The sequence below is a fragment of the Salmo trutta genome, chromosome 35 (assembly GCF_901001165.1).
Source record: "Salmo trutta chromosome 35, fSalTru1.1, whole genome shotgun sequence".
Lineage (NCBI taxonomy): Eukaryota > Metazoa > Chordata > Actinopteri > Salmoniformes > Salmonidae > Salmo > Salmo trutta.
Genome location: NC_042991.1, coordinates 23,768,563 through 23,791,463, shown reverse-complemented (window position 1 = coordinate 23,791,463; position 22,901 = coordinate 23,768,563). Strand labels below are relative to the sequence as shown.

At 45.5% G+C, this 22,901-nt stretch overlaps 1 protein-coding gene across 1 annotated transcript in view; it reads left to right on the top strand.

Moving 5' to 3' along the window:
* The window catches only part of LOC115174901 (laminin subunit alpha-4), a 34,864-nt gene that overhangs the window by 8,852 nt on the left and 3,111 nt on the right, over nucleotides 1-22,901 (top strand). The window contains exons 2-34 of the mRNA XM_029733910.1: nucleotides 240-341; nucleotides 730-857; nucleotides 977-1,057; nucleotides 1,305-1,519; nucleotides 2,674-2,774; nucleotides 2,979-3,159; nucleotides 3,646-3,729; nucleotides 3,860-4,011; nucleotides 6,725-6,835; nucleotides 7,291-7,402; nucleotides 7,699-7,863; nucleotides 7,997-8,190; nucleotides 11,508-11,624; nucleotides 12,206-12,354; nucleotides 12,698-12,839; nucleotides 12,951-13,044; nucleotides 13,145-13,261; nucleotides 13,405-13,590; nucleotides 13,798-13,937; nucleotides 15,650-15,814; nucleotides 16,609-16,754; nucleotides 17,696-17,858; nucleotides 18,084-18,217; nucleotides 18,369-18,540; nucleotides 18,713-18,844; nucleotides 18,961-19,103; nucleotides 19,287-19,416; nucleotides 19,530-19,667; nucleotides 19,779-19,912; nucleotides 20,079-20,237; nucleotides 20,891-21,044; nucleotides 21,239-21,432; nucleotides 21,603-21,792. Of these exons, the coding sequence (XP_029589770.1) occupies nucleotides 240-341; nucleotides 730-857; nucleotides 977-1,057; nucleotides 1,305-1,519; nucleotides 2,674-2,774; nucleotides 2,979-3,159; nucleotides 3,646-3,729; nucleotides 3,860-4,011; nucleotides 6,725-6,835; nucleotides 7,291-7,402; nucleotides 7,699-7,863; nucleotides 7,997-8,190; nucleotides 11,508-11,624; nucleotides 12,206-12,354; nucleotides 12,698-12,839; nucleotides 12,951-13,044; nucleotides 13,145-13,261; nucleotides 13,405-13,590; nucleotides 13,798-13,937; nucleotides 15,650-15,814; nucleotides 16,609-16,754; nucleotides 17,696-17,858; nucleotides 18,084-18,217; nucleotides 18,369-18,540; nucleotides 18,713-18,844; nucleotides 18,961-19,103; nucleotides 19,287-19,416; nucleotides 19,530-19,667; nucleotides 19,779-19,912; nucleotides 20,079-20,237; nucleotides 20,891-21,044; nucleotides 21,239-21,432; nucleotides 21,603-21,792 (4,725 nt within the window). The remainder of the gene's footprint in view (nucleotides 1-239; nucleotides 342-729; nucleotides 858-976; nucleotides 1,058-1,304; nucleotides 1,520-2,673; nucleotides 2,775-2,978; nucleotides 3,160-3,645; nucleotides 3,730-3,859; nucleotides 4,012-6,724; nucleotides 6,836-7,290; nucleotides 7,403-7,698; nucleotides 7,864-7,996; nucleotides 8,191-11,507; nucleotides 11,625-12,205; nucleotides 12,355-12,697; nucleotides 12,840-12,950; nucleotides 13,045-13,144; nucleotides 13,262-13,404; nucleotides 13,591-13,797; nucleotides 13,938-15,649; nucleotides 15,815-16,608; nucleotides 16,755-17,695; nucleotides 17,859-18,083; nucleotides 18,218-18,368; nucleotides 18,541-18,712; nucleotides 18,845-18,960; nucleotides 19,104-19,286; nucleotides 19,417-19,529; nucleotides 19,668-19,778; nucleotides 19,913-20,078; nucleotides 20,238-20,890; nucleotides 21,045-21,238; nucleotides 21,433-21,602; nucleotides 21,793-22,901) is intronic.

Genomic DNA, 22,901 nt, shown 5'->3' with positions numbered 1-22,901 from the left:
AAATGCCTTTCTTGCAAGCTCTAAACCCAACAATGCAGTAATCCATAACAATGTAATACTCAAAATAACATAGGGTAGAATGATAAAGTGCCCCGTTAGCAACTTGGCATTAATGTCAGGAACCATATCACTGGTCAAATCTATTTCTAATCCTAGATCAGATTCAGGGGAAAACTGTTGTGTGTGAAACTGAGGTTGTACTCTGTTTTAAAGAGCTCGTTCATGTTCCCTCTCCCTAGGTGTGTGCACAACGATATTTCCTCAGTAACCAGAAAAAATGCCTACCATGTAACTGCAAAGGCCATTCAGAAACATGTGAAGATATCACAGGTGTTTGTACAGTAAGTATGACATCCATCCCCTCTATTAATACTTATTATAAACTGGGTGGTTCGAGCCCTGTATGCTGATTGGCTGAAAGCTGTGGTATATCAGTCCATTTACCCAGGGTATGACAAAACATTTCTTGTTACATTGGTAACCAGTTTATAATAGCAATAAGGTACCTTGAGGGTTTGTGGCATATGGCCTATATACGACGGCTAAGGGCTGTATCCAGGCACTCCACATTGCGTCGTGCTTAAGAACAGCCCTAAGCCGTGGAATATTGGCCATATACCACACCCCCTTGTGCCTTATTTCTTAATTACATCATGGGGAATACTTCTAGTCTCTAGATTACTATCATATCAGTAATAGATTAACTATATTCCACTCTTTACCATGCAGTCATGTCAGGACCACACCACTGGGGATTTCTGTGAAATATGTGAGGATGGATACATGCCTGACGTCTCCAACCACGGACATCACTCCTGCCAACCGTGCGCCTGTCCCCTGTCCAGCCCCTCCAACAAGTAAGCTATAGCGTCCGTCCAACCAGACCCTGCTGTTGTGCAGGCCGTGCAGAGAGAGGCCTGTGTGTTGGCGGGCAGAGCTCACTGACTGACATTCTTTCCACTGTGTGTCTGGCCAGCTTTGCAGAGCACTGTGACAGAAGCAGTAACATCCTACGATGCAACTGCCAAGAGGGCTATGCTGGACATTACTGTGAGAGGTCAGTGCTGACAGAACCTTGGCCAACTCCATGAGTTAACGCCACCGTGGGAGCAATTACACTCATTATCCTAAATCGGCTCATATAGACACAAGTAAAGCTCTTACAATTTCACTATTTATTTTTTCAGGACCTGAACAATAAATATTTGGAAATGCTTTCATATAACAATGATGTTTCAGTATAAGTGATAAGTCAATCTAAATCAAACAATTATTGGCAATCACCTTGCATCTTCCTCACCCAGATGTGCTCCAGGGTTCTATGGCAACCCCATGGTGATCGGTGACTCCTGTAAGAGTTGTGACTGTAACGGTAACTCGGACCCCAACCACATCTTCAATGAGTGCCACAACGTGACCGGCTTCTGTCAGAATTGCTGGGGGGACACGGCCGGAGCCAACTGTGAACGGTGTGCCCCAGGTTTCTACGGTGACGCCATCAGTGCCAAGAACTGCAGAGGTGCTTGCCAAGAGTACTGTTAGACATTACTTACCCTACTGAGGCCCTTTGCTCCAATAGGAGCTAAAGGGAATACGTCAGGTTATAAGGGCACAAGGCGAGACCCAGATGCAGACACGGGAGGCAGATGGTTTGAGTCTTTGATATTTATTATAATCCAAAACAGTAGGCAAGAGAATGGTCATGGACAGGCAAAAGGTCAAAACCAGTTCAGAGTCCAGGAGGTACAGAGTGGCAGGCAGGCTCGAGGTCAGGGCAGGCAGAATAGTCAGGCAGGCGGGTACAGAGTCCAGAAACAGTCAAGGGTCAAAACCAGGATGACTAGCAAAAGAGGATAGAAAAAACACGCTGGTTGACTTGAACATACAAGACGAACTGGCACAGAGAGACAGGAAACACAGGGATAAATACACCGGGGAAAATAAGCAACAGCTGGAGGGGGTGGAGACAATCACAAGGACAGGTGAAACAGATCAGGGCGTGACACAGTTCAACTTTACTGTCAATGTAGATCGAAAAACATCCAAGGCAAAAATAGATATTAATCTGATGTCTGACAATAGTGAAGCTATATCCAGTCATTTGCTCAATTCTGGATTTGAATGCTGCTTTGACATTGCTCTTGGGGTTAAAGACTTACTATGGATTTGTCTTCAATAGAGCTTTAACAATATCCCCTTGTTTTGCTCATATATGTCAATCACAAGGCTCTATCTGAAACAAAATACGGGGAGGTCTATTTTGTGTGTTTACACAGTTAGGCAGGCTGGGTAGTGAGAATTTCTGCCATGCTCTAATGACACAATGCCTCAGAGACAGTACAGTACAACACAGACAACCCTGGCCTGTGTATTATCTAACGCCATGTGCACATCAGTGTAAGAATAGTATCATGGAAAAGTGGTGCGTGTTTACCAAATATTAACTTGTAGTTGCTGTTTGGATGAGATAAGTCCAGCTCTAACTCACTTGTAGAAAACTATGAAGAATACAACTGAAGAAATTGGAAAATCCCAATCTACATCACAATCTATTGCAGGGTTTCCATTTGTATTTTAGGGCTTTGCTTGGACAGAAATAACAATTTTCATTGGGGCCATGTCATGCTTCTTTGACCCGCTCTGTATTAACTATGAGTGTGTCCTGTGTTACAGTGTGTGAATGCAGTAAGTGTGGGACAACTTCGTGTGATGACAGGACAGGGACATGTCACTGTAAGCCTGGTGTCACCGGCCGACTCTGTGACCAATGTGAGGTGAGACACTCAAGGGCCTTATCAAGGAGACAGCCTTACAACCATGTGGTCACACAATCCCACTGTTGGACAGCTTTTCCTGACAACAGATATGCTCAGTAAAGCAGACAGTAAGATGAAAGCAGACAAAATCATTAAGGCTACTATGAATAACAAAAATAACAACCAGATGTCTAACATACTATTGTCTATTGTGTGCTTTAGGAGGGCCATACAGGTTTCAATAACTGCCAGGGCTGCCATAGTTGTGACTGTGGACCTGCTGGTCTTCGGCCCACCTGTCATCCTCTGACCCACAGCTGCCAGTGCAAACCAGGGGCCGGAGGCCGATACTGCGAGCGTTGCCTCCCAGACCACTGGAACTACGGCCCCTCAGGGTGTCAGAGTAAGTACTGTGTCTGTCTAATCTTGCGAACCACCCAGACCAGTTGGTCAAACATTAAGAACAGACAACATTTTCTGTAGCTAGCAAGCCAGTCCACCATTCCCACACCCACTCATACATGATGTCAGGGAGGCATCTGCTGCGATCTGCAACACCGGGACCATCCATACACATCTGCACATGACAACAGGCACTAACTGCAGCTGGCAGCTGACTTTCCTCTGACATCACCACCCGCCCAGTCCTAATTTATCTGCCCAGCTGCCGGAACCATCATCCATCCCACAGCCACACTATAGAGAACCAGGGAACCACACTACAGACGTGCAGCAGCACTCCTTCCCAGACAAAAGACCCACCATGGGTCTACTCAGACTGACTCTCCTATGTCCGGCTGATAAAGCCTTCAACTCGATAAATGGAACTCGACATGTAATCAACTGTAGCTATATGAAATGCATGTGTATGTCTGTTTCTTCCATCCAGAATGTGACTGTGCTAGCAGCCACTGTGATGTGCACACTGGGGAGTGTCTCCCTGAATCCTACACGGTCAACCTCTGCAACATCAGTAAGAGTGTCTGGTTAGAAATAAAAATGAACGTTTCAGTTTATCTTAAACAACCCCTTGTGTTGGATTTTAGCATGATGTGATGTTGGGGAAATTACACACAAATCATTTGTCTCCTCCCTACCACCAGGTTGTGATGAGTGTATCTGGCACCTGATTGGTGACCTGAGGCCGTCCAATAAGACGCTGGACCAGATAAAGGTCAGTGTGTTGAACATCTCCACTGGGGCTGCAGCCAACGACAGACTCAAGTACTACAACTACACCGCCCAACGTCTGAAGGTACAGTAAATCACATTTTCAAATTAAATCATATTTTATTTGTCACATACACATGGTTAGTAGATGTTAATGCGAGTCTAGCGAAATGCTTGTGCTTCTAGTTCCGACCATGCAGTAATATCTAACAAGTAATCTAACCTAACAATTTCACAACTACCTTATACACACAAGTGTAAAGGAATGAATAAGAATATGTACATAAAAATATATGAATGAGCGATGGCCGAACGGCATAGGCAATATGCAGTAGATGGTATAGAGTACAGTATATACATATGAGATGAGTAATGTAGGGTATGTAAACATTATATAAAGCGGCATTGTTTAAAGTGGCTAGTGATACATTTATTACATACATTTTTCATTATTAAAGTGGCTAGAGATGAGTCAGTATGTTGGCAGCAGAAACTCAATGTTAGTGATGGTTGTTTAACAGTCTGATGGCCTTGAGATAGAAGCTGTTTTTCAGTCTCCCGGTCCCCACTTTGATGCACCTGTACTGACCTCGCCTTCTGGATGATAGCGGGGTGAACAGGCAGTAGCTCGGGTGGTTGTTGTCCTTGATTATCTTTTTGGCCTTCCTGTGACATCGGGTGGTGTAGGTGTCCTGGAGGGCAGGTAGTTTGCCCCCGGTGATGCATTGTGCAGACCTCACTACCCTCTGGAGAACCTTATGGTTGTGGGCGGAGCAGTTGCCGTACCAGGCGGCGATACAGCCCGACAGGATGCTCTCCATTGTGCATCTGTAAAAGTTTGTGAGTTTTTTTGGTGACAAGCCGAATTTCTTCAGCCTCCTGAGGTTGAAGAGGCGCTGCTGTGCCTTCTTCACTGTCCGTGATGTGTACGCCGAGGAACTTAAAACCTTCCCCCTTCTCCACTACTGTCAGGAAGTCCAGGACGCAGTTGCACGGGCCGGGGTTAAGACCAAGGGTCTCGAGCTTAATGACAAGTTTGGAAGGTACTATGGTGTTAAATTCTGAGCTGTAGTCGATGAACAGCATTCTTACATAGGTATTCCTCTTGTCCAGATGTGTTTGGGCAGTGTGCAGTGTGATTGCGATTGCGTCGTCTGTGGACCTATTGGGGCGGTAAGCAAATTGGAGTGGGTCTAGGGTGTCAGGTAGGGTGGAGGTGATATGGTCCTAGACTAGTTTCTCAAAGCACTTCATGATGACGGAAGTGAGTGCTACGGGGCGATAGTCATTTAGCTCAGTTACCTTCGCTTTCTTGGGAACAGGAACAATGGTGGCCCTCTTGAAGCATGTGGGAACAGCAGACTGGGGTAAGGATTGATTGAATATGTCCGTAAACACACCAGCCAGCTGGACTGCGCATGCTCTGAGGACGTGGCTGGAGATGCCGTCTGGGCCGGCAGCCTTGCGAGGGTTAACACGTTTAAATGTTTTACTCACGTTCGCTGCAGTGAAGGAGAGCCCACAGGTTTTGGTAGAGGGCCGTGTCAGTGGCACTGTGTTGTCCTCAAAGTGAGCAAAGAAGTTGTTTAGTTTGTCTGGGAGCAAGACATCGTGGTCCGCGACGGGGTTGGTTTTCCTTTTGTAGTCCGTGATTGACTGTAGACCCTGCCACATACCTCTCGTGTCTGAGCCGTTGAATTGCGACTCTACTTTGTCTCTATACTGACGCTTAGCTTGTTTGATTGCCTTGCGGAGGGAATAGCTACACTGTTTGTATTCGGTCATGTTTCCGGTCACCTTGCCCTGATTAAAACCAGTGGTTCGTGCTTTCAGTTTTGCGCGAATGCTGCCATCAATCCACGGTTTCTGGTTGGGGAATGTTTTAATAGACGCTGTGGGTACAACATCACCGATGCACTTGCTAATAAACTCGCTCACCAAATATGCGTATTCATCAATGTTATTGTCCAACGCTATGCGGAACATATCCCAGTCCACGTGATCGAAGCGATCTTGAATCGTGGAATCCGATTGTTATGACCTGAGCACGGGTGCTTCCTGTTTTAGTTTCTGTCTATAGGCTGGGAGCAACAAAATGGAGTCGTGGTCAGATTTTCCAAAAGGAGGGCGAGGGAGGGCTTTATATGCGTCGCGGAAGTTAGAATAACAATGATCCAGGGATTTGCCGGCCCGGGTCGCTCATTCGATATGCTGATAAAATTTAGGGAGCCTTGTTTTCAGATTAGCCTTGTTAAAATCCCCAGCTACAATAAATGCAGCCTCAGGATATGTGGTTTCCAATTTACATAGAGTCAAATCAAGTTCTTTCAGGGCCGTCGATGTGTCTGATTGGGGCGGGATATACACGACTGTCATTATGATCGAAGAGAATTCTCTTGGTTGATAATTCGGTCGGCATTTGATTGTAAGGAATTCTAGGTCAGGTGAACAAAAGGACTTGAGTTCCTGTATGTTGTTATGATCACACCACGTACAGCCTTTCTCTCTGCTCAGGCAGATATAGTTGGGACTCAAGATGTTTATACACACCTATATTATCAGTTCATTCTGATTTAAACAAGACAAATAAGCAGCTCAACTAGTGGAGTTTTTCTAAAATAAAGTTTGGCAAATATCATACACCCACCAACCAACCAATCAACCAACTAACCAGCCAATATAACAACCATTGTACTGTGTGAATCACATCATTTTCTTCTCATAATCCTAACATGAATTTACTGTATTGTAATAGTATTGTGTAAGTGTATCCCATTACCCCTATGTTTTGTTTCCAGACTCAGTTTGTGAACTGGAGGAATAAGTCAGCTCTGATGAGGACCCAGACTGGGCAGCTGGAGGAGGCCAGTGCTGTTCTACTCTTAGACATTAACCATCTTGCAGAGACGGTAAGAGGACACCTTCATCACTCATCTAACTCACACTCCTCTTCCTTCCTCCTTTCATAGTTGACATTTCTCTGGAGGTGAAATAAAGTCCAAATACAAAAACCAACGTATAGTTAATTCATACTAACTCAAATGGTTTTGTTGCATGCTTCGCAAACAACTGGTGTAGACTAAAAATTGAAACTATTTAGCAGTCTTCTGGCTTGGGGGTAGAAGCTGTTCAGGGTCCTGTTGGTTCCAGAAGCAAATCTCCCACTACTCGATTTACCATTTTAATGTTAACGTCTGTCACGAGAGACTAAGGTTATACAGTGCAGTTATCTCTGAGCCATCAAATCTGTTTTAGTTGAGCTTGTAGTGGTAGTGTCCAGAATGTGTCATTGACTTTTGTGTTCTGTGGTGTTTGTCATGTCTTGACTTTGTGATTGATCTGTGTGGTGTTTGCTGTGGGCCAGGAGAGTGTACTGAAGTCCTTGGGGGACAGAGTGGATGACGGCACACTACAGAGTGTCACTCTGGCTGATGAGCTGACAACTAACCTTACCGCCCTCAACGTGCTGATTGAAGGTATTGTTAAGCCTGCTAAAGATACACTGCTATGCCTCTCTGAGTACCGTACACCTCCCCCATTATTCCTAATGCTTCTAGGTATGTTATAAATGTTGATATATGATATCCAATTACTTTTTAAGCCCGCCTTGCCTTAAGATTTAAATCCAAATCACCTTTGCTGTATTTCCTACTGCCATCCATTGATCTGCACTTGTTTATGAGGGTGCTTTTGGTAGAGCCTCGATCATGTCCCATAGCCATATCCCAGCCTTCCATCCCCCTGTGCTCTGTGTCGTGTCTGTGTCTCACAGAGATGATCAGTGACTGGGAGCTGTACAGTGTCCATCAGGATCTGGACCCAGAGATCATCAGACAGAAGACAGCTGTTGCCGAGGGCATGGTGGCCTGGATGAAGAAACTGGACCTTTCCCCACAAGAGCCCATCGCCACCAATGAGTCAACCGAGGCCCACGACCGTGAGAAAAAACGCACACACTCACACATAGACACATCCACACAAAGAAACACACACGCTATAGACGTGTTATAATGGAGAGGTAGAGACAAGCTTTGTGGTCTTGTGTATTTACAAATGTGTGTGTTGTCCAGTCCTTAGACGCATGCGTCAGCTGGAGAAGAAGCTGATCAGTACAGACAGCCGCGTGGCCCCGGTACGGGAGGTGCTCTCCCGCTTCACCAACAAGCTCTCTGAGGCCCAGGAGATCCTCCAGAAGGCTGCCAACACTGTCCAGGAGACGGAAGACATGAACAAAGCCAACACCGTCAAATTCCAAAGGAGTGAGGTGACTTCCCACAACCCCGTGGTCAGCTTGGACCAGAGCGTGCCGTCTGGAACCTCTCTCCTCCTGCCTCCCCAAATGCCTCGAGCCAACTGACTGGCTGCCTGACTGACTTTATGCCTTCCCTACTGGCTGCCCGACTCCTTGGCTCTCTGCTTGCCTGACTCCCTGGCTCTCTGCTTGCCTGACTCCCTGGCTCTCTGCTTGCCTGACTCCCTAGCTCTCTGTGTTTGTCAGCATGGTTTCGTTACCAGAGCTCACTCTGATCACTAGTCACTTTAAACAATGCCACTTTAAATAATGCCACTTTAATAATGTTTACATGTCTTACATTACTCATGTCATATGTATATACTGTATTTTATACCATCTATTGCACCTTGCCTATGCCGCTCGGCCATCGCTCAACCATATATTTATATGTACATATTCTCATTCACCCCTTTTAGATTTGTGTGTATAAGGTAGTTGTTGGGGAACTGTTAGGTTACTTGTTAGATATTACTGTACTGTCGGAACCAGAAGCACAAGCATTTTAATACACTCGCATTAACATCTGCTAACCATGTGTATGTGACCAATAACATTTGATTTGATAGCGCCCAGCTAAAGAGATCAGTGCAGCTCCAGCCTGCTCTGAGGTGCGTCAGTGCCGTCTGCCTTTATCTTCCCTCTGAATGTTGCAGGAATTCAGCTTGACTTTATCACTGGAAAGCAACTGTCCTCCTTCCAACGAATAGACCAGATATTCCCTCTCTGCCATACAGTATGGGGGTTGTAGTTGTTCCCAACATCTGCCAGAGAACTCAGTTACCCATGGTATTTAGTAGTAGAGAACAATAAGACAGAAACCGCTGTTAGGGATTGTTAGGAGGCACAAAGTGTGGGGTTGATACATTATTGTACAACACAAGCGTAACCCCATAGCCAATATAAAGAGGATATGCCCCTTAGAGTTGAATACCCACAGCTACTTGAATGTGTACAGTAATTTTGTACAGCTCCTTAACGTTTCCTCAGTCTGAGGCATGAGGCTAGTTAGACAAATTAAAGATTTTCCATAATGTTTATAGATCCAAAATACAATACAACAGGCCTGTTGTTTCTATTCATTATGGTGTGAAATTCTGAGGGATTGCGATTCTAATTTATACCACCATCTGGCCCTGTTGTCATGCACAAATTGACATTATGGGGCCATTGTGGTTGTGCTGCAGTGAAGGCTGGAGCTAGGAGCAACCAGCTGCTGCAGTTAAGGCTGGAGATAGGACAATCAGCTGCTGTAGTGAAGGCTGGAGCTAGGAGCAACCAGCTGCTGCAGTGAAGGCTGGAGCGAGGAGCAACCAGCTGCTGCAGTGAAGGCTGGAGCTAGGAGCAACCAGCTGCTGTAGTGAAGGCTGGAGCTAGGAGCAACCAGCTGCTGTAGTGAAGGCTGGAGCTATGAGCAACCAGCTGCTGCAGTGAAGGCTGGAGCTATGAGCAACCAGCTGCTGCAGTGAAGGCTGGAGCTAGGAGCAACCAGCTGCTGCAGTGAAGGCTGGAGCTAGGAGCAACCAGCGGCTGCAGTGAAGGCTGGAGCTAGGAGCAACCAGCTGCTGCAGTGAAGGCTGGAGCTAGGAGCAACCAGCGGCTGCAGTGAAGGCTGGAGCTAGGAGCAACCCGCGGCTGCAGTGAAGGCTGGAGCTAGGAGCAACCAGCTGCTGTAGTGAAGGCTGGAGCTAGGAGCAACCAGCTGCTGTAGTGAAGGCTGGAGCTATGAGCAACCAGCTGCTGCAGTGAAGGCTGGAGCTATGAGCAACCAGCTGCTGCAGTGAAGGCTGGAGCTAGGAGCAACCAGCTGCTGCAGTGAAGGCTGGAGCTAGGAGCAACCAGCGGCTGCAGTGAAGGCTGGAGCTAGGAGCAACCAGCTGCTGTAGTGAAGGCTGGAGCGAGGAGCAACCCGCGGCTGCAGTGAAGGCTGGAGCTAGGAGCAAGCAGCTGCTGCAGTGAAGGCTGGAGCTAGGAGCAACCAGCTGCTGCAGTTAAGGCTGGAGATAGGACAACCAGCTGCTGTAGTGAAGGCTGGAGCTAGGAGCAACCAGCTGCTGCCATGAAGGCTGGAGCGAGGAGCAACCAGCTGCTGCAGTGAAGGCTGGAGCTAGGAGCAACCAGCTGCTGTAGTGAAGGCTGGAGCTAGGAGCAACCAGCTGCTGCAGTAAAGACTGGAGCTAGGAGCAACCAGCTGCTGCAGTGAAGGCTGGAGCTAGGATCAACCAGCTGCTGCAGTTAAGGCTGGAGATAGGACAACCAGCTGCTGCAGTGAAGGCTGGAGCGAGGAGCAACCAGCTGCTGCAGTGAAGGCTGGAGATAGGACAACCAGCTGCTGCAGTGAAGGCTGGAGATAGGACAACCAGCTGCTGCAGTGAAGGCTGGAGCTAGGAGCAAACAGCTGCTGCAGTGAAGGCTGGAGATAGGACAACCAGCTGCTGCAGTGAAGGCTGGAGCGAGGAGCAAACAGCTGCTGCAGTGAAGGCTGGAGATAGGACAACCAGCTGCTGCAGTGAAGGCTGGAGATAGGACAACCAGCTGCTGCAGTGAAGGCTGGAAATAGGACAACCAGCTTCTGCAGTGAAGGCTGGAGCGAGGAGCAAACAGCTGCTGCAGTGAAGGCTGGAGATAGGACAACCAGCTGCTGCAGTGAAGGCTGGAGCGAGGAGCAAACAGCTGCTGCAGTGAAGGCTGGAGATAGGACAACCAGCTGCTGCAGTTAAGGCTGGAGATAGGACAACCAGCTGCTGCAGTGAAGGCTGGAGATAGGACAACCAGCTGCTGCAGTGAAGGCTGGAGATAGAAGAACCAGCTGGTGCAGGGCTGTATGTGTGTGTTATCTCCTTGATCTGGGCCTCGGCTTCAAATCTATTCCATGAATGGTGTACTGTCCAAACAGGAGGCCGACCATAATCTAGGGCTCTTCCTTCCGATAGCAGATTAGTCAACACAAGTCGTGGCAGGAAAAACACAGCCAGGGTTACTATGGGGGAAAGAGAGTGTTACTGTACCATACTCATAATTGCTGTCAACACATATCTCTCTCTTGCCTCTTTAGGGCAAAATACAAGTTGTTAAAGGGAGTGCTATAAATTAAATGTTGATGTTCTGCATCGATTAGGCTTGCAGCTTTCATTTGACATTTGAAAGGATTCTACCTATGATTTATGTACTTTTATGATACGAGTGCTCATATGGGAGAGATACATAACCTGTACTCTCTACACAATGTCTATTCTCGGTACTATACAGTAGTCAGAGTATTCACTAATCCTGTCCACTCTCTCTCCCAGGCCAAGCAGCATGAGCTGATAGAGAACTATGAAGTTGTGAATGACACCTTGCAGATGGCTAAAGACCTTATCATGGACACTGAAAATACTGTGGCCGAGATGCATCTCCTGGTGCAGGTAAGGCCTGTTCTCTGCCTGTATACTCTGAGGAAAAAGGCTTCCAAAAGGGTTCTTCGTCTGTCCCCATAGGAGAACCTTTTTTGGTTCCAGGTAGAACCCTTTTGGGTTCCATGTAGAATCCTCTGTGGAAATGGTTCTACATGGAACCCAAAAGTATTCTACCTGGAACCAAAAAGGGTTCTTCAAAGGGTTCTCCTATGAGGACAGCCGAAGAACCCTTTTAGGTTCTAGATAGAAGAAAATGGCTAAGAGTGTACACACCATAGTCACTATTAACCTGCTATGCCTGAAAGCTTTGTGTTTTGGACCCCCTCAATGAGGTCATCATGTAATGTTTCAGTTCATGTGTTGAATATGGCCTGACAGGGAGAGTCCCATGCAATCCATAACAAATTTAACAGACAGACAAAATGAGAGACACATTTTTGGAATTGCTTGGGATCGAAAAAGCCACTGCTTCTTTGAACAATTCCCCTTTAAGTCAATTGCCTCTCTATTGGGTTACTCAGTAGGGAAATAGAATCATTCAGAGGTAACATTGTTAGTTAAGTCTTGGAATGGGGTCTTTGTCTATGTAGAATGTGACTGAATACCACGCTGTGATCGACGGCGCCAGCAAGGGGCTGCAGGAGAAGACTGAGGTGCTGCCCCTGGCTGACAGAGACCTGGTCCTGAGAGCCCAGGACCACGCAGAGGACCTCCAGAGTCAGGCGGACGAACTGGAGTAGTGAGCAGTAGTGATGTTACATAGTAGTGATCTAATCATTGCATCACTCTAAGCACTCCTCCTTAGTCCATTATAAATGCACATCACATTGTAGAACCAATTAACTACTAAGCACGACTACACTTGAATATCCTCTACTCCATGATAATGGACATCACATTCAAGAAACAAAATCACCACTGAACATGTTTATCTAACACTGGATAAAAGCACCATTGAAAGGCCACCCTTTAATGTACAGTAGTTAAAAGTAGGCCAGCACTTCAGCTATGTTCCTTATCCTCAATGCTTTACAAACATTCTAACCAGACATTGATTTTATGGTATGTTTCTTTTCACCTAGTAATCTGAAACGCAGTGATGCCAACGGCTTCGTGCAGAAGGCTCTGGATACAGCCAATGTATACAACAACATAGTCCAGTACATCGAAGAGGCCAACATCACTGGACTGACAACAATGGATTTAGCAACAAGAGCTGAGGATGTAGGTTGTCTGAAATGTGCAGCAGTTAGCTACATTAGCTACATATCATATATTTAGGCTACTGTACAGTGATTTTCGCTTGGTAACCTAAAACTGTGCTGTCTATGGCAGGCCAGGGATGGGATCAACACCCAGCTGGGGTTTCTGAAGACCCAGAGTGAGAATGTCTTCAAGGAATCTGTTTCATTGCACTCTGAGCAATTCGGTATGACACATTTTCTGGTTCAGCATTGTTTGATTATTGTTAGAGACTAGCTTGTACAGGTTATCCTCAGTGATGATGCATGTGGGAATTATCTCCACAGAGGTTGAAGCTGAGGTTCTGGACAAGATGAAATACATTGAGGAGACCAAGGAGACCATGGAGGATTACACCAAAAAACTAGCGGTAGTACTGAAAGATATCAAGGGAATTGAGCCAGGTAAAACACATTATTTTTCTGGCCCATAGCCTATCTAGGGTCTCTGACATACACATCATTGTATTCACCGCCCTTCCAAGGTTGCTCTCCTCATTTCTCTAGTGACATTTCTTTTTGTTCTGAATTCCACTCTGACCTTCCAGGCAGAACCACCAAGCGTCTGGAGCTCACCAAGGAGGTGGCTGAAGGCACCCTGAACCGCTCAGTGGAGGTCCTGCAGACCATCACCCCCATCCACGGGAAGGTAGAGGAGTGGGCCACCAACATGAAGAACCAAGATTACTCTGCTGCAGCCTTTGACCGCGCTGTAGTCTCTGCTGGGGAAGCAGGTACAGTACACTCATACAGACTACAGCATTTCAATCCTCAACAGAGAAGACTTAATGACTAAGCATTACACTCAAACTAGCAAGTGTAAAACTGAACAGAGATTCTCAGAAAAAATGCTCTGTGGTTGTGGTGCCTTAATAGAAAAAAGTAGTTGAAATATTGTTGTAAATTGTCATCTTCCTCTCCATCTATGGTGGTGTTTTTAGTGGAGAACCTGTCTGAGCTGGTCCCTGAACTGCTGGATAAGCTGCGTGTGGTGGAGGAGAAGAACCCAGTGAACAATGTGACCACTAACATCATGAGGATCAGAGAGCTCATTGCCCAGGCCAGGAGTGTGGCCAAGAAGGTCAAATCAAATTTATTTATATAGCCCTTCTTACATCAGCTGATATCTTAAAGTGCTGTACAGAAACCCAGCCTATTACCCCAAACAGCAAGCAATGCAGGTGTAGAAGCACGGTGGCTAGGAAAAACTCCCTAGAAAGGCCCAAACCTAGGAAGAAACCTAGAGAGGAACCAGGCTATGAGGGGTGGCCAGTCCTCTTCTGGCTGTGCCGGGTGGAGATTATAACAGAACATGGCCAAGATGTTCAAATGTTCATAAATGACCAGCATGGTCAAATAATAATAATCACATTAGTTGTCGAGGGTGCAACAGGTCAGCACCTCAGGAGTAAATGTCAGTTGGCTTTTCATAGCCGATCATTGAGAGTATCTCTACCGCTCCTGCTGTCTCTAGAGAGTTGAAAACAGCAGGTCTGGGACAGGTAGCACGTCCGGTGAACAGGTCAGGGTTGCATAGCCGCAGGCAGAACAGTTGAAACTGGAGCAGCAGCACGGCCAGGTGGACTGGGGACAGCAAGGAGTCATCATGCCAGGTAGTCCTGAGGCATGGTCCTAGGGCTCAGGTCCCCCGAGAGAGAGAAAGAAAGAAAGAAAGAAAGAGAGAATTAGAGAGAGCATACTTAAATTCACACAGGACACTCCAGATATAACAGACTGACCCTAGCCCCCGACACATAAACTACTGCAGCATAAATACTGGAGGCTGAGACAGGAGGGGTCAGGAGACACTGTGGCCCCATCCGATGATACCCCCGGACAGGGCCAAACAGGCAGGATATAACCCCACCCACTTTGCCAAAGCACAGCCCCACACCACTAGAGGGATAGCTTCAACCACCAACTTACAATCCTGAGACAAGGCCGAGTATAGCCCACAAAGATCTCCGCCATGGCACAACCCAAGGGGGGGCGCCAACACAGACAGGAAGACCACGTCAGTGACTCAACCCACTCAAGTGACGCACCCCTCCTAGGGACGGCATGGAAGAGCACCAGTGACTCAGCCCCTGTAATAGGGTTAGAGGTAGAGAATCCCAGTGGAGAGAGGGGAACCGGCTAGGCAGAGACAGCAAGGGCGGTTCGTTGCTCCAGTGCCTTTCCGTTCACCTTCACACTCCTGGGCCAGACTACACTCAATCATAGGACCTACTGAAGAGATGAGTCTTCAATAAAGACTTGAAGGTTGAGACCGAGTCTGCGTCTCTCACATGGGTAGGCAGACCATTCCATAAAAATTGAGCTCTATAGGAGAAAGCCCTGCCTCCAGCTGTTTGCTTTGAGATTCTAGGGACAATTAGGAAGCCTGCGTCTTGTGACCGTAGCGTACGTGTAGGTATGTATGGCAGGACCAAATCGGAAAGATGGGTAGGAGCAAGCCCATGTAATGCTTTGTAGGTTAGCAGTAAAACCTAGAAATCAGCCCTTGCCTTAACAGGAAGCCAGTGTAGGGAGGCTAGCATTGGAGTAATATGATCCATTTTTTTTGGTTCTAGTCAGGATTCTAGCAGCCGTATTTAGCACTAACTGAAGTTTATTTAGTGCTTTATCCGGGTCAATATTATCACCTTAACAATTACTATATCACAACCGAAATGTACTTTCAACCACCTATGATGAGATAAATCCTATATAGTCTCACGTTACTATAATCCCAAGTCTTGTTCGTAATCAAGATTGTATGACACGGATATATCATGTTTTGTTACACCATAGGTCCAAGTGTCCATGAAGTTCAACGGTCAGTCATCGGTTCAGGTGCATCCCCACACCAACCTGGAGGACCTGAAGACAGTGACCACCATCAGCCTGTTGATCAGGGTGGACCCAGATAAGGACCCTATCGAGGACCGCTTCATCTTCTATCTGGGAGACAGAAACGTGAGGAGGCTCAGGGGAGAGGAGGGACAGGGAATAGGGAGCCGGGCTGGTGCTGGGTTCAGCAGCTTGGCTCTTCTCTAAAGAAGATATGTTTGTCCTGTATAGCCAACTCGTGCTGTTGTGATGTCACTACCATTGGAGTTTGCCATACAGCATAAACACATCTGGGATCAGGATAGCAGCATAGACCACAATAGCCCCTGTGATCTGACTGAGGCATTGTTCTGTTGTGTGCAAGAAGTGGGTGGGTGGGAGGAGAGGGGTGCAGAATGGCCCAGGTCTGCTATTGAAACTTCCCAGACTTGGACCCTGAGGACGGCCTGAGATGAAAGGGAGAGCAGCTTGTGTGCAGATTAATGGTTTGTTGTCATTATGTGAGCAGGAGAGGCCTTTGAAAGCAGACGGTTGCCGTTTTTGAAAGGTTTCCAGGAAACCCCTGTTAACAATAGTGTGTGCCTTCAAAGTCGGGGATCCTTTACATAAATGGCGTTATCCCCCACCCATAGGGGCTTATTGACAGCAGGGCAGATCTCTCCTCTCTGGGCCTCTCTGGGCCTCTCTGTTCTCATTAACGATGCTGCTTACACTGGTGATTCTGCCACTGCTGTAAATTATGCAGTGGTGTTGCTTAGAAATGCCACTCTCAGTGACCATTCGTTGGTTTTATGAACCCAAAGATTTGGTTGTTTTGCTTTCCTTGAAAAAGAGCACAGGCAGGGATTCCATATTACAGTACATGTATTATATGTTGTATAAAACCTGTATCCTTGGTTTTTGTCCTATATATCATATAGGGTAGGAAGGACTACATGGGTCTGGCAATCAAGAATGACAACCTGGTGTACATCTACAACCTGGGAGAGGAAGATGTCGAGATCCCACTTGGTTCAAAGCCTGTCAGCCAATGGCCTCCAGTCTTCAACCTCATCAAAGTGGAGAGGTACAGTAGAGTATTTCCAAAGAAACAGATCCACACAGATTGACTATCATATTCTGGTAGCAGATCAGTTAATATTTGTTAGAGAAGACTTCTGTCGTGTCTGCTGTCATGCCATACATGTTTGGCATCATAACTGACAACCAATGACAAAGGACTTGGCTAAAGCACATACAGTACAGACAGAGGTGGAAAAAGTACTGAATTGTCATACTTGAGTAAAAGTAAAGATACCTTAATATTAAAATGACTCTAGTAAAAGTGAAAGTCACTCAGTAAAATACTACTTGAGTAAAAGTCTAAAAGTATCTGGTATTAAATGTACTTAAGTACAGTGGTGGAAAAATAACTCAACTGTCATACTTGAGTAAAAGTACAATTAAATGCTATACCTCAAATTCCTTATATTAAGCAAACCAAACGACATTATTTCCTTATTATTATAATTTTTTGACAGCCAGGGGCACACTCCACCACTCAGACATAACACACATTCTTAGTTTGTAAATTAAGTGAGTCTGCCAGATCAGAGGCAGTAGGGATGACCAGGGATGTTCTCTTGATAAGTCTGTGAATTTGACCATTTTCCTGTACTGCTAAGCATTAAAATTGTAACGAGTATTTTTGGGTGTATGTATGGAGTAAAAAGTACATTATTTCTTTAGGAATGTAGTGAAGTAAAAGTTGTCAAAAATGATAAACAGTAAAGTACAGATACCCCCAAAACTACTTAAGTAGTATTCTAAAGTATTTTTACTTAAGTACTTTACACCACTGAGTACAGATCTGCGACCAGGCTAAAGGTCGTCCATCCATTCACACAGTCAGTACATCTGCCTAGTCTAACCACTCACAGGGAGCTAGGAGGCTGATCTGCCCATGCAGGAGGTAATAGTGTTGATGTGACTGATTATTCACGCTACTTTGTGTCTCTGTTTTGACAGGTTGGGCAGACATGGCAAAGTGTTCCTGACTGTACCCAGTCAGGCATCCACTGACGAGCAGAAATTCATCCAGAAGGGAGAGGCCTTTGGCACCGACTCCCTGTTCGACCTGGATCCTGAAGACACTGTCTTCTTTGTGGGTGGCGTCCCCGCTGATGTCAGGGTACAGTATTACTTTCTAACAGGATATGACACCAGCCTCTGATCAGAGTTCTGTGGCATTGGCTAATGCATAGCAGACAGTTTTCATCACACAGTGTTGATGTAACCTGTACTTCACACAAGACCCATTGACACAGCAGGATTGAATCAGTATTGCAATGATTCTGTATTTACTCTTCCCTTCTAAGATAAGATTCTGAATGTTGTTCATTTGTTTTTCTTGTAGCTTCCACCTGCACTCAGCCTAGCTCCTTTTGTGGGCTGCATCGAGTTGGCCTCTTTGAATAACGATGTCATCAGTATGTACAATTTCAAACAGACCCACAAGATGGATGTAGTTGCTTCAACACCTTGTCCCAGGTATGATATACTGCATCTTGTCCAAACATTTTTGTTGGGAACTTTAGATATTACCTCTGCCTTTAAAGAATCCACGTCTACATCTGAGGTTTGTTCAGACAAGTCACTTAATGTTGACTTAAATCTAACATTGTTTTCTTTGCCCTATCAGGTATAAGCTGGCATTCTCACAAAGTCGCATCGCCAGCTACCTGTTTGACGGAACTGGATATGCCCTCATCAACAACATGGAGAGGAGGGGTAAATTTGGCATCGTCACCCGGTTTGACATTGCTGTTCGGACAGTAGCAAACAACGGCATCCTGTTACTCATGGTCAATGGGGTAAATATAGAAACAAAAATGTCACCTTTCTATTTGAACAAGCAACACAGTCAGTCACTGATGCAATGCTATGCCTTGCAATGCTTCAGAGAGCATAAAGATTTACCAATCATTTTTCTTCATCATGTAACTGTGAACAATTTCTTTTGTAATTCTTCCATCTTCTTTCCAGGACAACTTCTTCCTGTTGGAGTTGAAGAATGGCTTCCTACGTCTCATGTATGACTTTGGCTTCAGTGGAGGCCCGATCGTCATGGAGAGTAACTCACCCAAACTACAAATCAACGACGCAAGATACCATGAGGTAAATCTAAATCAGCCCATTCTCTTTGTGTCTGCAGGGGTGTGCATTCTACAACTGTGAGATGTGAATAAAATAAATGTCCTCAACGGTAATCTAATCTACGCTGTTTTTTATAGGTGTCAGTGATCTATCATTACTCCAAGAAGTTCATTCTATTGGTGGACAAGAGTCACGTGAAGTCCATGGAGAACGAGAAAAAAACTCTGCCCTTCTCTGATATCTACATAGGAGGAGCCCCGTCGCACATTCTTCTCTCCAGGTGAGTTGTCCAACCAACACCACAATCATGCACTTCCTCACACCAATCCAAGGACCTGGACAGAGGTATAACCTTAAAAGCATAATTGACAATTGTAACACAATATCAACAGCTTATAACATTGGCATTAGACTGAATACAGCTATGCCCTATGAAACTATGAGCCCGTTCCCTCTCACCCAGGCCTGATCTGTCCTCCCTGGCTGGGCTGAAGGGCTGTGTGAAGGGCTTCCAGTTCCAGAAGAAAGACTTCAACCTCCTGGAAGAACCTGGCACTATTGGCATCAGCAGCGGTTGTCCTGAGGAGTACTTTGTATGTACTGTAGTCCACATTAAACTCTACTAGACAAAGCATTGGTGGTGTATACAGAATCAACTGAACTACAATAGTTGACAATGTCCCCGTTGTGTCTTGGATTGTCACAGATGTCTCGTAAAGCCTATTTCACTGGAGAGAGCTACCTAGGGTCTGCGGCAAAGATATCTCCTTTCGACACCTTCGAGGGAGGCCTTAACTTCAGGACACTGCAGCCTACTGGTCTCCTGTTCTACCACAGAGAAGGGGTATACGGATTTATTCTTAAATCAAGAATGCTCTCTTTTTAATATGAGATCCAAAAGGAACTACAAAGGAAATACAACTGTTATAAACTCTCCTCTGTCTTTCTCCTCCAGTCTGATGAGTTTACCATTACCCTTGAGAATGGAGCAGTGGTATTGAACTCCAGAGGCACCAGAGTCAAATCACAGAAGAAGCAGTACAATGATGGAATTACCCATTTCCTGGTAGCTTCAGTGAATAATGACAAGTAAGAATCCAATGTATGGCTCCCATGTACAATGTGCTTTTACGGATTGCCCTGCTGTTAAGGCACTTTGAGATTACTTCATATTTGAAAGGTTTCTTTGAATATAGAATAGGCTATCATTATTCATTGCACTAATTGGCTTATGAACCATATAATTCTATCCTAGGTATGAGTTGGTGGTGGATGACAAAGACAAGCATGAGAAGAAACGTCCGACTACTGCCCCGTCAGCATCCACAGTGAGGAACTTCTACTTCGGAGGCTCTCCCAGCAGCAGCAGCATCAAGAACTTCACTGGCTGCATCAGCTATGCCTACATCAGCAGGTCACACTCTCTCACTGCCACAGCACTCAGACCACATTAGAAATACATAGACAGGATTGCAACTCAAGTGGCCTCGTAGCCTAATGCATTTGATGAAATGGATTGTCATGGAACCTATATAGAGAAGTCACTTAAGTGATTGCGAGTCCCATAGAGCGGCGCACAATTGGCCCACCGTTGTCCGGGTTTGGTCGGTGTAGACCGCCATTGTAAATAAGAATTTGTTCTTAACTGACTTGCCGAGTTAAATAAAGGTTACATTTAAACAATTTAAAATAAAGCAATTTTATGGGTGAGCTGACCTCATCCACCGCCAGTCAATGCTGAATGTGTTTCTGTAAAGAGCATTTTATTAGCGAGTGAACAAGTCCAAGTTTGCACACTGTTAGTGAGCCTGTTTCCTTTCTCCAGGGACTGCTGTTATGAGAGCATGCTAATTGATCATTTGGCTTAGGTTGGTTGGTGAAAACCTAGCTGCCTAGCTTTATCTATGAGAGGAGGAAAGCCAGGCTCACAAATAGAGCTGCTGTTGAGAGCCGAGTGGGAGGACAAGGAGTGTGTTTCCATGGAGACAGAGTTGTGTGTGTGAGTATATCTATGGCTCTTATGTCTTTGGCACTTAGATGCTATTCCCTCTCGCTCTCTCTCTTCAGACAAGACAGAGACATTGAGCCAGAGGACTTTCAGAAGTACACTGAGAATGTCCAGACCTCTCTGCAGGACTGCCCTGTGAAGCGACCGTCCGCTGCCCTGTTCTCAAAGCAAAGTAAAAACTCTGCCAAACCCAAGAAAGGCCATACAAGGAAGGTATAAAGACATACATTAATTTCCATACATGTCAGTAAACAGTTTGCTACGAAATGTCAATTTTCATTTTTATTCATGCCCATCTTGGTATAATCAATGCGGAAGGAGTACAGAATTAATCAGTGAATATTGAACTAGAGGCATGCATGCATTGACCCACTACTAACAGTCAAGTGACTTCCTGTCTCTCAAAGGTGGGCAGAGATAAGTCCAACCTCCCAAAAGGCCTGTTGGGACTGAATAGTGATGACCAGGAGCCAGGAGAGACAGAGGAGACGCCCTGCTACCTGTCCCCCAGGCCCCGTGCCACCCGCCATGCCCATCACTATGGGGGCACTGCCAACAGCAGGCAGGAGTTCACAGACATCCCAGGGTCCCTCTCTGAGAGGTAAGGCCGGGGCTAGGAAAACATTGTGGGTACATAGGTTGACCAGAAGTCAACCAGAGGTCCATCCTGAACCCACTCTACACATGAACTCCACTTTGGTTTCTTGGTCTAAGTACTAGTCACATGCTCTCTGGTCTAAGTACTAGTTCTTATGCACCTTCCTCCCCCAGGTCTCACCTCTCCCTGTCCCTGAAGACCCAGTCCTCCTTTGGCCTAATCTTTTATGCATCAGATGAGGCGGAGGACAACTTCATGGCTCTCTTCCTGGCCCATGGCAAGCTGGTGTACACATTCAACCTGGGTCAGCAGAGGGTCAAGATCAAGAGCCTGGAAAAGTACAATGATGGAGCATGGCACAATGTAAGTGAATGTACTTATTCCCCACTATCCATACAAAAATACATCACGTTGACCTCTGACAGTCACACATACAGTATACCAGACCTGGGATAACTATAGTTTTAACTATGCTTTATAAGAAATTGAAAAACGGGGGAACAAAAAGTTGACTACAACTACTTGCATACAGATCCCAAAAACGGACTACTTTTTAAACTAATTGAATACAGATCTCAGAAGATAACTACTTTTGTAAACTATTAAATACAGATCTGGGCTCCTGTACTTTTTTTAACAGAAAATTATCATAATCCATTGGATAATTTGTCAATTTTCACTTATTTTTTTTAGCTAGTCTTTATAAAAAAAAAAATATATATATATACTGTATATGACCATTTCATAAATGGTATAATTGCGTGATATTTTGCATACCCACTCCCCCCATCGGCCCACTACTTTGATTGGTGTAACATTAGTTAAAAACCACGAGTGTCTATCCAGATAATGAAAAGGCACGTTGTGCATGATCATGAGCAAAATCATTGTAGCCGATCATTTCACTTCCCTTGTGAGAACCATGAGCTCAGGCTGACTTGGCTTTGCTGTACCCCAGCCGAAGCCTGCCAAGAGCCTACCAAAGGTTGCACCATGTCCATTACAATGTAGAAAAACGCATATCAGCTATCTTTCAATACTTATCCATATTACCGGAGCTTCATCTTATTCTTTCTATCTATTTCTATGGCGGATTTGCAGACACAATTTATGGAAGATGCCAAAACGTTGAAGATAACAATAGATGACAAAGCCAAAGATAGGCCAGTGGTTTCCCTCTGTGGCAAAGTTTTGCCTAAATCAATGCTATGACAAATCCAGTGCGAGAACAAGCCACAGAGCCAGCTGGCTAATCTACATGTATTTGACTTGGTGAAAAATCCGTTTTTTGGACCTAACCACTTTTTCCTTGTGGTATCTTTCTAAATATACTCCCTAAAATAATGACTTCCAAAATATTTTGTCAAATTATACATTTTGTGTATGCTTTCCTAGAAACAATTTACCCCTTTGGCTCAACTTCCCTACAGAAATATATAATTCTATATTAAGATAAACCACTAGTTTTTAGC